Source organism: Trichosurus vulpecula, chromosome 8 (assembly GCF_011100635.1).
Source record: "Trichosurus vulpecula isolate mTriVul1 chromosome 8, mTriVul1.pri, whole genome shotgun sequence".
Classification (NCBI taxonomy): domain Eukaryota; kingdom Metazoa; phylum Chordata; class Mammalia; order Diprotodontia; family Phalangeridae; genus Trichosurus; species Trichosurus vulpecula.
The window spans coordinates 80,282,422-80,295,699 of NC_050580.1; the positions used below are offsets into that span (position 1 = coordinate 80,282,422).

Consider the following 13,278-nt stretch of genomic DNA (forward strand, 5'->3'; position numbering starts at 1 on the left):
TCCCAGTGACTTAGGAACTATTATGCCAGTCCATTTTGTCCTTTAAGAGGAACAAAGATAGGTGTAACATTCCTTTATTGAAGCTTGACCTTTCTAAGAGCTGATAATCCCAGTTTGGGGGCTGATAAGAAACTGTTAAGTGTGATATTTTCTACTGGTCCAGTTACCTCCAATGTGGCTACACTCATAAAATGAGTTTCATTGAAAGGAAAGAAATATATACCTAAGTAAAAACTGAAAAATAGTGGTAAATATAGGCAGTCTTCACTTTTTCTATAAGCCAAATTTTTTTTTGGTGGGTGGCGTGGGGAGGTGGGGAAGAAATGTAGCCTGTAATTGGACCGATACTGTAATTGTCTTGACTCATGCATCCAACTCCTTCAATGTAGTTCATTAATGAATGATGTGTTTACTGAGGCCATCTCAATGTAGCTTTTTCTTTCTCCCCCCTCCCACCACTATTCCTGACACTATGCAAGAAGTTGTGTAAACACCTAAGACTTTTGTGCTTTTTTGGGGGCACATTTTTCTGATGCATGTTTTCTGGTGATATACATTTTCCCTAGATTTGATATCAGTTGATTGTGGCACTATGTGTCCATGTCTTCATTGCAAACATATGTCTGTCACCAAGTTCTTTTGTGATTCTCTCAATGTCTGTTTCATCAAAGATGGCAATTGTTTTTTATGATATTGTTTCAGGAAACAATGTTTGATGACACTATAGTTTGCATTTCTAAATACCGGTTTTAGCAACTCCTGGATGGTCGCGTCAGACAACTTGAAAACAAGATGGGTCATCCTATAGGTCAGTGGGAAAGGTGAAAGATTTGGTATGAGAGGACCTGGGTTCAAATTCTGGCTTTACTACTTTCTGCCTATGTAGCTTTGGGCAAATCACTTAACCTCCTGGGCTTCAGTTTTCCCTTCTATCATATAAAGGATTTGGGCTAGATGGCCTTGGAGGTCTGTTTCAGCTCTAAATCTGCGATCCTTTGAAATACTGTAGATGCTGTTCTGTAGTTTAAGATAACTAAAAGTGAAAGAGGGGAAGGAGAGTTTATAAATAACCCTCTGATTAATGTTATAGGGAATGATTAAGATTCAACAGCTGGGGAAAGAAAGCAAACATCCTATTCTAAGAATAGGAATAGGGACTCTGTGTTCATTTGGGAATTTGGTTAAAAAATAGATAAATATTTGTGTCATTTTCAAGGCTTCAGTTTAAACTCTCAGCACATTGAGCAGTAACTGATTCTGAGTTCCAGACCCCCCACAACCTCTTCCCTGCTCCCAAACCCATAGCTACATATGCCAACAAGACTCACAATTAACCTCAAATATTTGAAGAGCCCATAAAAGATGAACAGATTTTATTGTGTTGTTTCTAAAGGGTAGCATTGGGACCAGTGGATCTAATGGGTAAAAATTTTGGGAAACATGTTTGGAATCTCATGGCATAATGAATTCTCTGTCCCATGAGGTGTTCAAGTCAAAGCTAGATATCCCTTGGAGGTTATAAATGAGATTGATGCATCAGGAAGAGGATTGGACTAAATGATTTAAGGTTTGGTAAATAGCAGTAACCAAAGAGAAGACATCAGTAATTTTCTATTTTTGTTTGAAGATCTGTAATTATGGCTAAAAAATTCATACTTTTTTGCTTCCAACAGACACCATGTAACTTGACATGATGTAACTGGCAATCCATCTATGACAAATTGAGGAATAATATGATATAGTAGCCCCCCCTTTAAAAAAAAAGAAATGAATGGATACAGTTTTAAACTCCTTTTGAGAGAGGGATGATAAAAGGACTATGGAAGTAGTAGTCTTGCTGTATTCCGTTCTGGTCAGACCACATATGGATATTGTATCCAGTTCTGGATACCACATTTTAGGAAGGACATTGAAAAGCTCAAGAGAATTCAGAGGGGCACCAGGGTAGCAAAGAGCCTCAAGAACATGCTATGAAAGAATCAGTTGAGGGGTCTAGGGATGTTTATCCTGAAGAAGACAAGACTCAGGGAGCTCATGATTAGCTATCTTCATTTAAAGGGCTTGTATATGGAAAAAGAGACCTGTTTTCATGGTCCCAGTGGGAGGAGGCAAGAATGGAGTTGGGAGCTGCAAAGAGACAAATGTAGTTTTGATTTAAGGAAAAACCGACCAACTCCCAAAAACTTCTCAGAGCTTTCCAAAAGTGGAATGGGATGCTTCAGGAGAAAATAGGTACTCCCTTAATAAGCAAAGGCTGGACCATTTTCCCAAATAGGTTGTAGATAGGATTCTTTTCTGTGTGGTGGTTAGATGCTTGGATGGCCACCAAGAACCCTTCCAATTCTGAGGTTCTGTGATGATTCTGTGACTAGAGAACTGTGGTAAAAATTGGATGGCCTTCTTTCCTAGAAAAGGACTGGCAAATATAAAATACTCTAACAGGATGAATACTCTTTCTTTTTTTAGGATTTTAACATTTTTGTAGGATTTTAATAATATTTTCCACAATTGCATGTAAAAACACTTTTTAACATTCATTTTTAAACATTTTGAGTTCCAAATTCTCTCCCTCTCTTCCTTTCCACCCCTTTCCTGAAACAATAAGCAATTTGATATAGGATATACATGTGCAGTCATGCAAAATATATTTCCATATTAGTCATGTTGTGAAAGACAACACAGACCAAGGGGGGAAAAAAACATAAACACAAAAAAGTGAGAAATAGTATGTTTTGATCTGCATTCAGACTCTATCAGTCAGGATTAATATTCTTAAAAAGAACTTTGCTCATAGATTACAACTTGATGAAAATTACGCTCTTTTCATACTTTTAAATCACAGAGCACATTTTATACTTAGAAGTTATCAGGAATATCTGATAGGTGATCATTTTGTTTTGATGGTTTATCTAGTGGGTTATCCTTCCCTTAAAAGATGTTGGCTGAGTCTAAAGAGGCAGGCCAGAGCTTGAATATGATCAGTCTCTTAAAGTTTCATCATGGTGCCAGCAAGGTCTCTATTGGCCAAAAAAAATCTTTACTGTGTATATGAGGAAAAGAGAGCAGAGAGGTCGGAAATGGGAGGACACCAGATGACTTTGTGGTTTTCTCTTCTTCCCTTAGGAAAATGGAGCTTGGGATAAAAGTGAGCCTATCTTCTGACACCCCTTGCCTTTTCAAGTCTAGAGTACTGGGGGCAGAGGGAACAGGCTGAGGGCATAATTATTTCACAGGAGTCTAGAACAAGAACCTACTCCCTGAGAGGTGAACTTAGAATCCTCTCATGGATATGGTCTCCTACCCCACCCCACCCCACCCCATCCCAATGGAGAAGTTCCTTTCCTTCTCCTATCTGTCAGGCAGCTTTCTAGGAACAGACCCAGAGTTAGCCTTTCAAACTGAAAGGGTGAGGTGGGAAGTATTGGATTTTGAGATTCATGAGTGATCAAGAGAGCAATCCCACTTCCTGGGTGCTTGGGGAAAGGGTGCAGAGGGCTGCTAGCTGTGGGAGCTTGCCTAGGGCCAGTCATTCCCCAGTATTCCAAGACCAAGACTTACCTACACTTTACACTAATGGTTGATTAGGAAAGGAGTAACTAGGTGGTACAGTGGATAGAGAGTTGGTCCTAGAAGTCAGGAAGACTCATCTTTGTGAGTTCGAATCTGGCCTCAAGACACTTACTAGCTGTGTGACCCTGGGCAAGTCATTAACCCTGTTTACCTCAGTTTCCTCATCTGTAAAATGAGCTGTAGAAGGAAGTGGCAAACCACTCCAGTGTCTTTGCCAAGAAAACTCAAAATAGGGTCATGAAGAGACAGACATGACTAAAATAACTGAACAACAAATTAAGCCCTCGTTTAAAATGTAATGAAAAACAGTCTATCAATCATTCATGTCTTCTTGTGGATTACTTGAGTCTGATAATCAGATTGGATTTTGGAGCCTTGATAGGGGAGAGAAGAAGAAGGATGGAGACTAGAGTTGTAATGCTTACCCCACCAGAAGTCAGCCTATCTGAATCATTGTAATACCAGCTAATGTAACAGAGAGAGGAGATTATCCAACTGTATTAGTTTACTGAAAAGATTTTCTCTTTTATTCCTGTGAGCATAAAGTTAATCTTAGTTTTTGATCCTTTTCTCCAAGTTCCCAAAATTATAACTATGAGCCATAATAAGACTTAGCTTGAGTCAGCAAGCAGTTATTAAGTTCCTACTGTGTACAAGGCATTGTAGACATGTTCCCTGAATGCCTGGCAGTCTCAGTTTACTTTGAGCTTAACTGTAGCAATGAGCCTTTTACTTATGCATTATGCTGCTGTGAAGAACAAATTGGGCCCAGATAGTTCCTCTTGGGCTGCTCACCTTGAGAAAGGATTAATTTTTTCACAATTAACATCACTGTACATATTGGTGGTGCAGTGGATAGAGAGCTGGTCTTTAAGTCAGGGTGACCCAGGGCAAGTCACTTTTCCTCTGGATGCCCCAGGCAACTGTCTAACACTATCAGTTCAGAACCTTTGCAGATCTTCATTGATGAAGGACATTTACTCATTGGGAGTTCCTTAACGTCAATGAAATCACAGATCCATGAACACCACACACATCTGCACACTTACCTATGTAAAGAACTCATAGTCCATGCACCTGGACTTGTATGATATATAAAAATCTGTCTCTAAATCAGGGGTTCTTAACCTGCGTTCCATGAACTTGTTCTTTTGAATATTTTTTAAACTGCATATCTATAGAACTGCTTCCTTTGTCATCTCTTGTACTTCATTTTCTGCATTTAAAACATGATTTTGAGATGAAGACCATTGGTTTCACCAGATTGCCAAAAGGGGTCCATGACACAAAAATAGTTAAGAACCCCTGCTCTAGATGTTGCTGGGATTCTTTTTTTGGTTATCAGAAAGGTCTATCCCAAACTTTCTTTTGAAACTGAGTTACTGTTGTAATTTGGAAGAAGTTGTTTTTGCCTGGTTCATAATCCTTCCCAGCTAAAATTGCACACTCTTGGATTGGGAGAAAGTTTCAGCTTTCATCTTTTCATCTTGGGAGATGGTTTTTGTTTAGTATTTTGTTTCTTATTTTTGAAGGGAGGGAAGAAGATAACTTTTTAAAACTCGTGATTGCTCATTATGAATTTCCAAACATTCTTTATAGCTTAGAACACAGCCAGCCTCCAAGTAACATTGGCATAGCTAAAGATTCAGAGGTTTACAAGATGCTACAAGAGAAGCAGGAGCTCAATGAGCCACCTAAACAATCCACCTCGTTCCTGGTTTTGCAAGAAATTCTAGAGTCTGAGGAGAAAGGTAAGTGGTGTTTGCCAGTTGAACTGGTTACCCCAGGGCTTGGGGGTCAGTTATCATTTTTTAAAAAAAGTTTCTAAATTTAATATTTTGTTTCAATATGAGTTACACATACTTGGAAGCCATTTATATTTTAATTAGCTATTTCTAGAACTCTCAAATGTTATTGCCTAGCTGTAATTATTAATCTATAAATATTGCAAGGTTGGTAGTATGATATAATAGATAGAAAGCCAGCCTCAGAGTCAGAAAAACCTTGGTTCAAGTCTTCCCACTGATATATACTGGCCGAGTGAACCTGGACAAGTCATTTAACCATTCAGTGTCTGATGGAAATTCACTAAGACCAACTTGCAGAACATTGGCTGATCTTCATTGGTAGGGAGAGAGTTTCCTCATTGGAAACTCTCCATGTAAATGCAAACTCAGACCCGGTCCAAAAAAACCCCCAAATCCAAACATCTCAACCTGTAGACTCTTATAACTTTATAGTCACCCCCTTGGGGTCCCCATCAGGAGTCTTTGTCTATTCATCTTTCTTCCCTTTTCCTCTTATTAGGTCATGGTTAATGTATACTCCAGCCGTCTGATTCTACTTCTTTTATTTTGCATTATTTCATTATGTTATTTACAGAATAGGAGCCATTGAGCATAGAGAAGGAATTTGCCTAAGGATTTGAAAAAGTTTAGTGTTTGTACACAATCACCCAAAAGTACCATTTCCTACTTCAAGAAACTGGATGTTAAGCTAGATACTTCCTTTGTCTTCCCAATGTTCTATACAAATGTTTCAGGGTCATGGAACATAGAATGTTGATGTTTAAAAGGACCTTGTAAACCTTCAAGTACAGCTCCCTCCTCTTATGGAGGAGGGAGCCTGTGACTGAAATTGGGGAAGGGACTTGCCCAGGGTCATGCTGTTAACAAATGAGGGAACCAGCACTCCCTCCCTCCTAAGCTTTGTGAGGCTTTTTCCCTCATGAGTTGTTTCCAATTATAAAGTTTCTCTCTCCACCCCTTTGGTTTTCAGTAAGTCCAAAGACAGCCTTCCTGTTGGGCTTGGAAAGGATGTGAAGGTCTGAGGGCAAGGGACGATGACAGATATGGTTAAAATGAATCAGAAATAACATCCAGTCACTCTGCTTTCCTTTTGGAGCCAAGAAGGACAAAATGTGTGCTGTCCACCTAGAAGAGAGAAGGGATGTGCCATCTTTAGCTCTCAAAGCAACAAAAAGAGAGTGGATTGTGAGTCCTGCCCCAGAAGGTGTGATTGTGGTCCTATGCTCATTCTTCGACCAGCCAGAGCTAGAGAGCATCAGGAACTGTATCAGCCAGGATCATCAGAATGCTAGAGCCAAGGACTCACTTGCTCCCAAATCTCTGATCTGATGAGTATCCACAATGATGAACTAGTCCTCCATGGCCTCTGAGATAGGCTCAAATTTCTTCACAGGCTTCTTTCCAATATTTGGGGCCCTGAAATGTGCCTCTTTGGCCTCCCTGGGGACCCTATTTTTCTTCGTCTCCTGAGGGAGGGAGTTATAATGGAGAGAGCACTTTATTTGGAGTCAGAGGAGCTGGATTAGTATGCTGGTCCTGATACTACTCGTGTGGCCTTGGCAAAGTAATTTAACCCTTATGGTCCTCATTTTTCTTATCTACAAAATGAGTTATAAGCTCCTTTCTGGCTGCAAATCTATGATCCTGTGCACTGTAGACTCTTCTTTCCCCTTCTTCTCCTCCTTCCTCTCCATCGTCTGATAAATGGGCACACACTCTGAAGAAGGGATCTTGGGAAAGCACCACTAAGAGAAGACCTCCTAGATCCTAGATCCTGGAATCTTTACTAATTAGAGCCACTACAATAGAGATTTTTAACCTTTTTTGTGTTATCTTTGGAAGAAATTTTCTCCTTCTAGCTTCATTCCCCAATCCCCACCTCTACCCTCTAGTCCATCATCCTCCCCTATAGATAAGAATCTGTACTATCCTTGTTCCCCCTTCCCTTGAAGCTCTCTCAAGAAATTCTCATTGACACTCATGTGAAATTTCTGACCAGAGGGCTCCCTGGCATAGATGAGGTGCCCAGCACATAGTAAAGGCTTAATAGATACTTGATTGATTAACTGTTCTAGCCCATCAGGGTCTTTTTGGATGTTGACTGTGGCACCCAGTATTTTCGCTTTTCCTCTCATTTTCTCAGACCCAGAAAAGACTGTTATGTTGGCCTCTGCCCTCTTTGCCCCCTATTTCCAAGTTTGCTCTCTTGTTTTTCCCTCCTGGGTAGCCCCTGTAGAAAAAAGTATGATATGGCAGCCATTGAGGACAAATCATTTTCTGGGTAAGAGGCACATTGTGTTTTGTTCTAGGGAGGGAAGAGGACAACACTCAGGGAGATCCATTTTAGAGAAATTAATTCTGAGGACTTCTGATTAGGTCAGCCTGGATTCAGAGCAATGTGGAAAAAAAAGACTTCCTAGGAAAGGTAGTCTTCTTAGAACTTAAAAAACTTAAAAAAACAATTTTTTTGAGAATAGTTTTTTAAATATCATTACTTTCCTTTGTAACCTTATGTATTTTATTTTATGCATTTAAAAATATTCTGGAAAGGATCCATAGGTTTCATCAGACTGCCAAAGGGGTCCATGATTGCAAAATGTTAAGAATCTCTGGCCCAGGGAAGGCTCAGCTTCTATGGGAAAGCCTTGCATGTAATGCAGCTAGGCACATGAAGGGAGTCAAATAGAAAATAAAAAGTGAGGGGTACTGAACAGTCTTCCAGCTGGAACAGACTATCACATAGACTGGGAGCAACTCATGTGGGTGGCTGACTGAGACACACTAATGGCTGCAGCCCCTTTTTCTCCTACCACCCAGGTAGGGGAAAGCCGAGGGAGTGGTCTGGTTGATTCTAGCATGGGAGAGTTAGGAAAGTTCTTAGAGGTCATTTAGTTCAAACCCCCACCCAGTGTATGACCTTCAAAAAGTATAGCTGACTTGTCTGGGAGTGTATAGAGTCTGTCAGAGATTATGTGTGGGGTTAGGAATGGGGGTGCCCCAGGGAAGTAAATCTCAATTTAAAATAAATAAATCTTTTATTACTCCCAGACTGAAGTAATCCAAGTATAGAAAATCTCAATACAACCTGGTTTCTTGAGCTTCTTTATTTCCCTGGGTTGTTGAATTTCTTATATTACTCTGTTCTGTCCATCCTAGGAGGCAAGGTCCTTGCAATTAGGGAATGTCTTTTAAAATTAGCTCAATTAAGCCACCCAAAGTGTCATTGAGAGTGAAAAAATAACCAGCTATTGGCTTTGGTTGAAGGCCTGAGGCTGTCCAGGCAGAAGGGCTTTCCAGAGACACAAGATTTCGTTTGAATTTAAACATTCTCATTGCTTGGCACCACAGAGAAGCTTGAACTCTCTATTATGTGGGGCATAATAGAAAGTTGGTGCCAAGTGGTCTTGATTTTGCCTCTATTACCTCTCCCCACTTCTGTCCACTCCCATGGTCACCTCTTTTCCTCGTTCAGGCCCTCATCACTGCTCACCTAGGCTGTTATTAAGCTTCCTAATTAGTCCCCCTGCCTCCACTCTATGTGGTCTACAATCCATTTGTTACCTAACTGCCAAATTGATATTACTAAAGCCACCAGTCTAACCAAATGACTCCCTCACTCAAGGAACCTTAGTGGAGCCCTGTTGACCTTAGGATAATTTAAACTGCTCTTTTTGTTAAGTAAGGCCCTTCCTGCTATGGTTCTAAACTATCTTTCCAGACTGACTTCACACATTGTCTATTGCATTCTAACTGGCTTCTATATTGTCCCCTATATTCAAGTCTATCTTCTCTCTGTGCCTTTGCAAGGCTTTCTGCATGCTTGCAATTTACTCCCTCCTCATTTCTATCTCTTAGAAGCCTTAGTGTCCTTCCAGCTCGAGGGCCACCTCCCACACAATGACTTTTCTGATCTACAACACAGTTTTTAGTGACCTCAGTGTACCTGAAATTTGTAAATATTTTGTATTAATTTATCTGTATGTTGTTCCTACCCCAACGCACCCTAACCCCACTATTCAGTAAAACGTAAGCCTCTTGAGGGCAAAAATTGTTTTCTTTACCATTTATTAAGTAAGCATTTAATTAATACTTGTTGAATAAATGTTGAATCAAAGAACAGTAGAATGGAAGTTGGGAGACCTGGGTTACATTCCTTGCTCAGTCCTTAACTAGCTGTGTGACCATGGAAAAGTCACTTTAACTCCCTGAGCCAGTATCCTTATCTTTTCTTTCTTTCTTTCTTTCTTTCTTTCTTTCTTTCTTTCTTTCTTTCTTTCTTTCTTTCTTTCTTTCCTTCTTTCTTTCTTTCTTTCTTTCCTTCCTTCTTTCTTTCCTTCTTTCTTTCCTTTTTTCTTTCTTTCTTTCTTTCTTTCTTTCTTTCTTTCTTTCTTTCTTTCTGCCAATGAAGGTGGTGGAGGGCTGTTAGACTAAATAATCTTTAAGGTCTCTCTTAGCTATAATGAGCTATAACTCCAGTTCCAGTAAATGGCACATTTGTGATGGGAACAGGAGACACATGACTAAATGTAGAATCCAGTTATTGTAATTCCAATCCCTCCCCCTTCCTGTGATTTTCGATGTTGGTTTATGCATTCCACAAGCAACTTAATCAGCTCAAGCATGTGTCACCAGACAACACATCTCTGAGAAACTTAGTTCCTTCTTATAGACTTCTCATCCTGCATTGGCTACCAATGGGAAGTAAATGTTTCTCTGCTCACTGATGAATCAGTACTGTTCTTTCAACCCCAAGAAGCTCCCTGACACTAGTATTTGTACTCAATAAGACTTTGTTTCAACAGCTGGTTTATGCTTTAGATTTGTGCAGGTAGAGGAAATCGTTGTAGTTTCCTCCTTTTCATAGTGAAGTTGGCCAAAGATATCCTGATGTGCTAACGTCAGGGAAAAAGAGGAACATTTTCTGGATAAACTCCCAATGCTTGAAAAGGCATCATGCCTAGCATGGTTCCGTGTGTGTGTGTGTGTGTGCGCGCGCGTGCGTGCGTATGTGTCCCAGTTTTGAGCAGACAGCAACAAGGGGGCCCTAGGACTGTATCACATTGCCTCAAGGCTGACCCTCAGTTGGCCCTCTCTGGGTTGAGCCAATGACCAGATACTGAACTCTTAATTATGGCTTATCTCATCCTTAAAGGACCTTGTTTTTCATTGCTTTGGTTTTCCCCATCTGTAAACCCCAACTCTACCTCTCTCTAGTGGCTGAGCACTGCCAAATGCTAAATAATGATATTGATAAGAGACTGCTGGACTTAGAGTCAGGAAAACCTGGGGTCAGAAGCTACCTCTGATATTTACTAGCTGTGGAACCTTGGGGAAATGATTTAATTTCTTGGACCCTCAGTCTCGGTTTCCTGCCTATGAAATGAAGATGACAAGGATCATTGTAGCACCTACCTCATAGGACTGTTAGGGCTCAGAAGAGAAAATGTGTAAAAGTATTTTGTAAACTTATTTTTTTTCTGTGAATGTTATTTTATTTTCCATCTTACCTGATGTGTTCTCCACATTTAAGGGGACCCCAATAAACCTTCAGGATTCCGAAGTGTAAAGGCACCTGTTACCAAAGTTGCTGCATCAATTGGAAATGCCCAGAAGCTGCCCATGTGTGACAAATGTGGCACTGGCATTGTGTAAGTACTGACCTACTCCACCCCCCATTTCATCTGTAATAAAATCCAGAATGGGTCACTCACTCAGGTACAGATGATGCCAGCGTCCCACATCAAGGGTATAGGATTGCTCTGCCAAATGGGCGTTAGTTGGTAGGTGAGCCCCATGGGGGAGTTAGCCCTTCCCCTTTCCCCTGCCCTTAGCTGACCTCAAGTTACCTTCTCCTTGTATATCTGTGATCCTACATTTGTTTTGTCTACATTTTCCCATCATTTTTGGCTGAGTAAAGGTGGCTTCCATTGCCTTATCAGGGAGCAAGTGTCCCAGCCCCAGGGAGGGCCCATGAGGCAATATGGTGGACAGAAGATTGATCTTGAAGATAAGAGGACATGGGTTCTAGTCTTGTCTCTGAGCTGGGGGATCATGGGAGAGGTCCTTCATTTCTCTGAGCCTTAGCCTCCAACTCTTTAAAATGAGTGGGTTGGACTCAATGGCCTCTAAGGTCCCTCCTGGCTGTAAATCTATGATCCTGTGACCCTCATAGGATGGCAGCCATGTGGATTTCCTACACTAACAGAATCCCTTTTTTCACAGCGGTATATTTGTGAAGCTTCGAGACAAGCATCGACACCCGGAGTGCTACGTGTGCACTGACTGTGGGACAAACCTGAAGCAGAAGGGCCATTTCTTTGTGGAGGACTGCATCTATTGTGAAAAGCATGCCCGGGAGCGAGTGACCCCCCCTGAGGGCTATGATGTGGTCACAGTGTTTCCCAAGTAGACCAGCAGCTGTGTGCACACTAACCTTTTCAAATCCTCACTATATTTTCCTCTCTCCAATTCCCTTTGCCTTTCACTCCTAATGTCTCTAGCAATTGACATGGTGTTATCACTGTGATATGAAAACTTTCTCTTTGCCTCAGCTAATGGGATATCACCCATCCCGTGACACTCGCTTTCTAAATGGCGGGCATCTTGGCTTCGAGTCCTCTCAACAAGCATCGTGTCTCTTTGTCATAGTCTACTACTATCTCCTGCAAACTGCATCAGATAGAAATTCAAAATAGGAATGAAACAAAATCAATTGGACATGGAATTAATTTTCTAGTCAATAAATGTGAAGAATTTGAGTGAGAGTATCTATGTGTCATCACCTAACCATGTGCCATATGTCTACATCCAGCCCATACTTAAAGCTGACCCTTCTGGCTTATTCACCTTCAATTCCAGCCACTCCCTTTGGTGTCTCAGCAGTATCTCAGGGAGAGTGAGGAAGGGGGCTGATCCCAGTGAAGCAGGTATTCACTGAAGACTCCAGGAAGTGAGATTTCTCCCCCCCCACCCCAGTCCTGAGTTGAAGGTACATTGAGACCTGGAAATACCTGAAAGAAAGAGGGGAAACAAAGAGTCCAGAGAATTCACAAACTACATGATTTTCAATGACCTAGCTGACTCTCAGAGATACACTGTAGAAATGAGGAACATCTACATAGATTATCTGAGAGGTCTTCAGGTTTCCAGAGGCATGAATTTTCCTGAACTTTACTTAAAAAGACCCAGGGCTTCCTTCCATTTTAAAGTCCATTGCCTCTTTACTCCTAGATGCCCATGTTAGGGCTGGTTAGGAGTATCAGAATTGGATTGAATAGTCTCACTCCCTGACTAAAGCAGAAAGCAGAACCTTATTCCTTATTCCATATTAGCCAAATAAAAGGTTTTGCCTTTTCTCACTTAGAATAACTCCTTTTTCAGCATTTTGTATTAAATTATTATTATTTTATTGGTCTTCCAATGGAGGCTGAGATTGCCCCCTACCTATGCTCCCACTGCTCCTCCCTGACCCAGAGAAGTGCTTACATTTAACCCCTGGACCTTGAGGAATGTGGGAATGAGTCCCATCAGAACAGGGGTCTCCTTGGAAGCCCTACTCTTCCCAAAGCATCCACTGAGGATAGCTGTCCTGCTGACAGTTGACCTTCCCATACTTGACATATGAAGAATACCAGGGCTCATGTGGGTGGCTGGATGAGGAGTTTCCTTGTTCTAGAGCTCCAGAAAAGGATTGAAAGTGATTTCCATCATAGAGTCAATGAGGGGATCTTGTCCCACTTTTTAGGGTGACTGCCATATAAATAGCTGACACAACCATGATTAATAACTTAATGTCATTAGACTGGATTTTGCTATTAGCACTTGATCTCATGGGTCTGTCTATCCCAGCACAGTGTGACTTTATCCATAGACAACGAGCTAGTCCACTCCAGTGTATGGG

General features: G+C 41.1%; 1 protein-coding gene across 1 annotated transcript in view; it reads left to right on the forward strand.

Moving 5' to 3' along the window:
* PDLIM1 (PDZ and LIM domain 1) overlaps positions 1-12,136 on the forward strand; it is a 46,045-nt gene extending 33,909 nt beyond the window's left edge. Inside the window, exons 5-7 of the mRNA XM_036736022.1 lie at positions 5,170-5,321; positions 10,909-11,026; positions 11,601-12,136. Of these exons, the coding sequence (XP_036591917.1) occupies positions 5,170-5,321; positions 10,909-11,026; positions 11,601-11,787 (457 nt within the window). The 3' untranslated portion in view covers positions 11,788-12,136. The remainder of the gene's footprint in view (positions 1-5,169; positions 5,322-10,908; positions 11,027-11,600) is intronic.
* Positions 12,137-13,278: the final 1,142 nt, after the last annotated feature.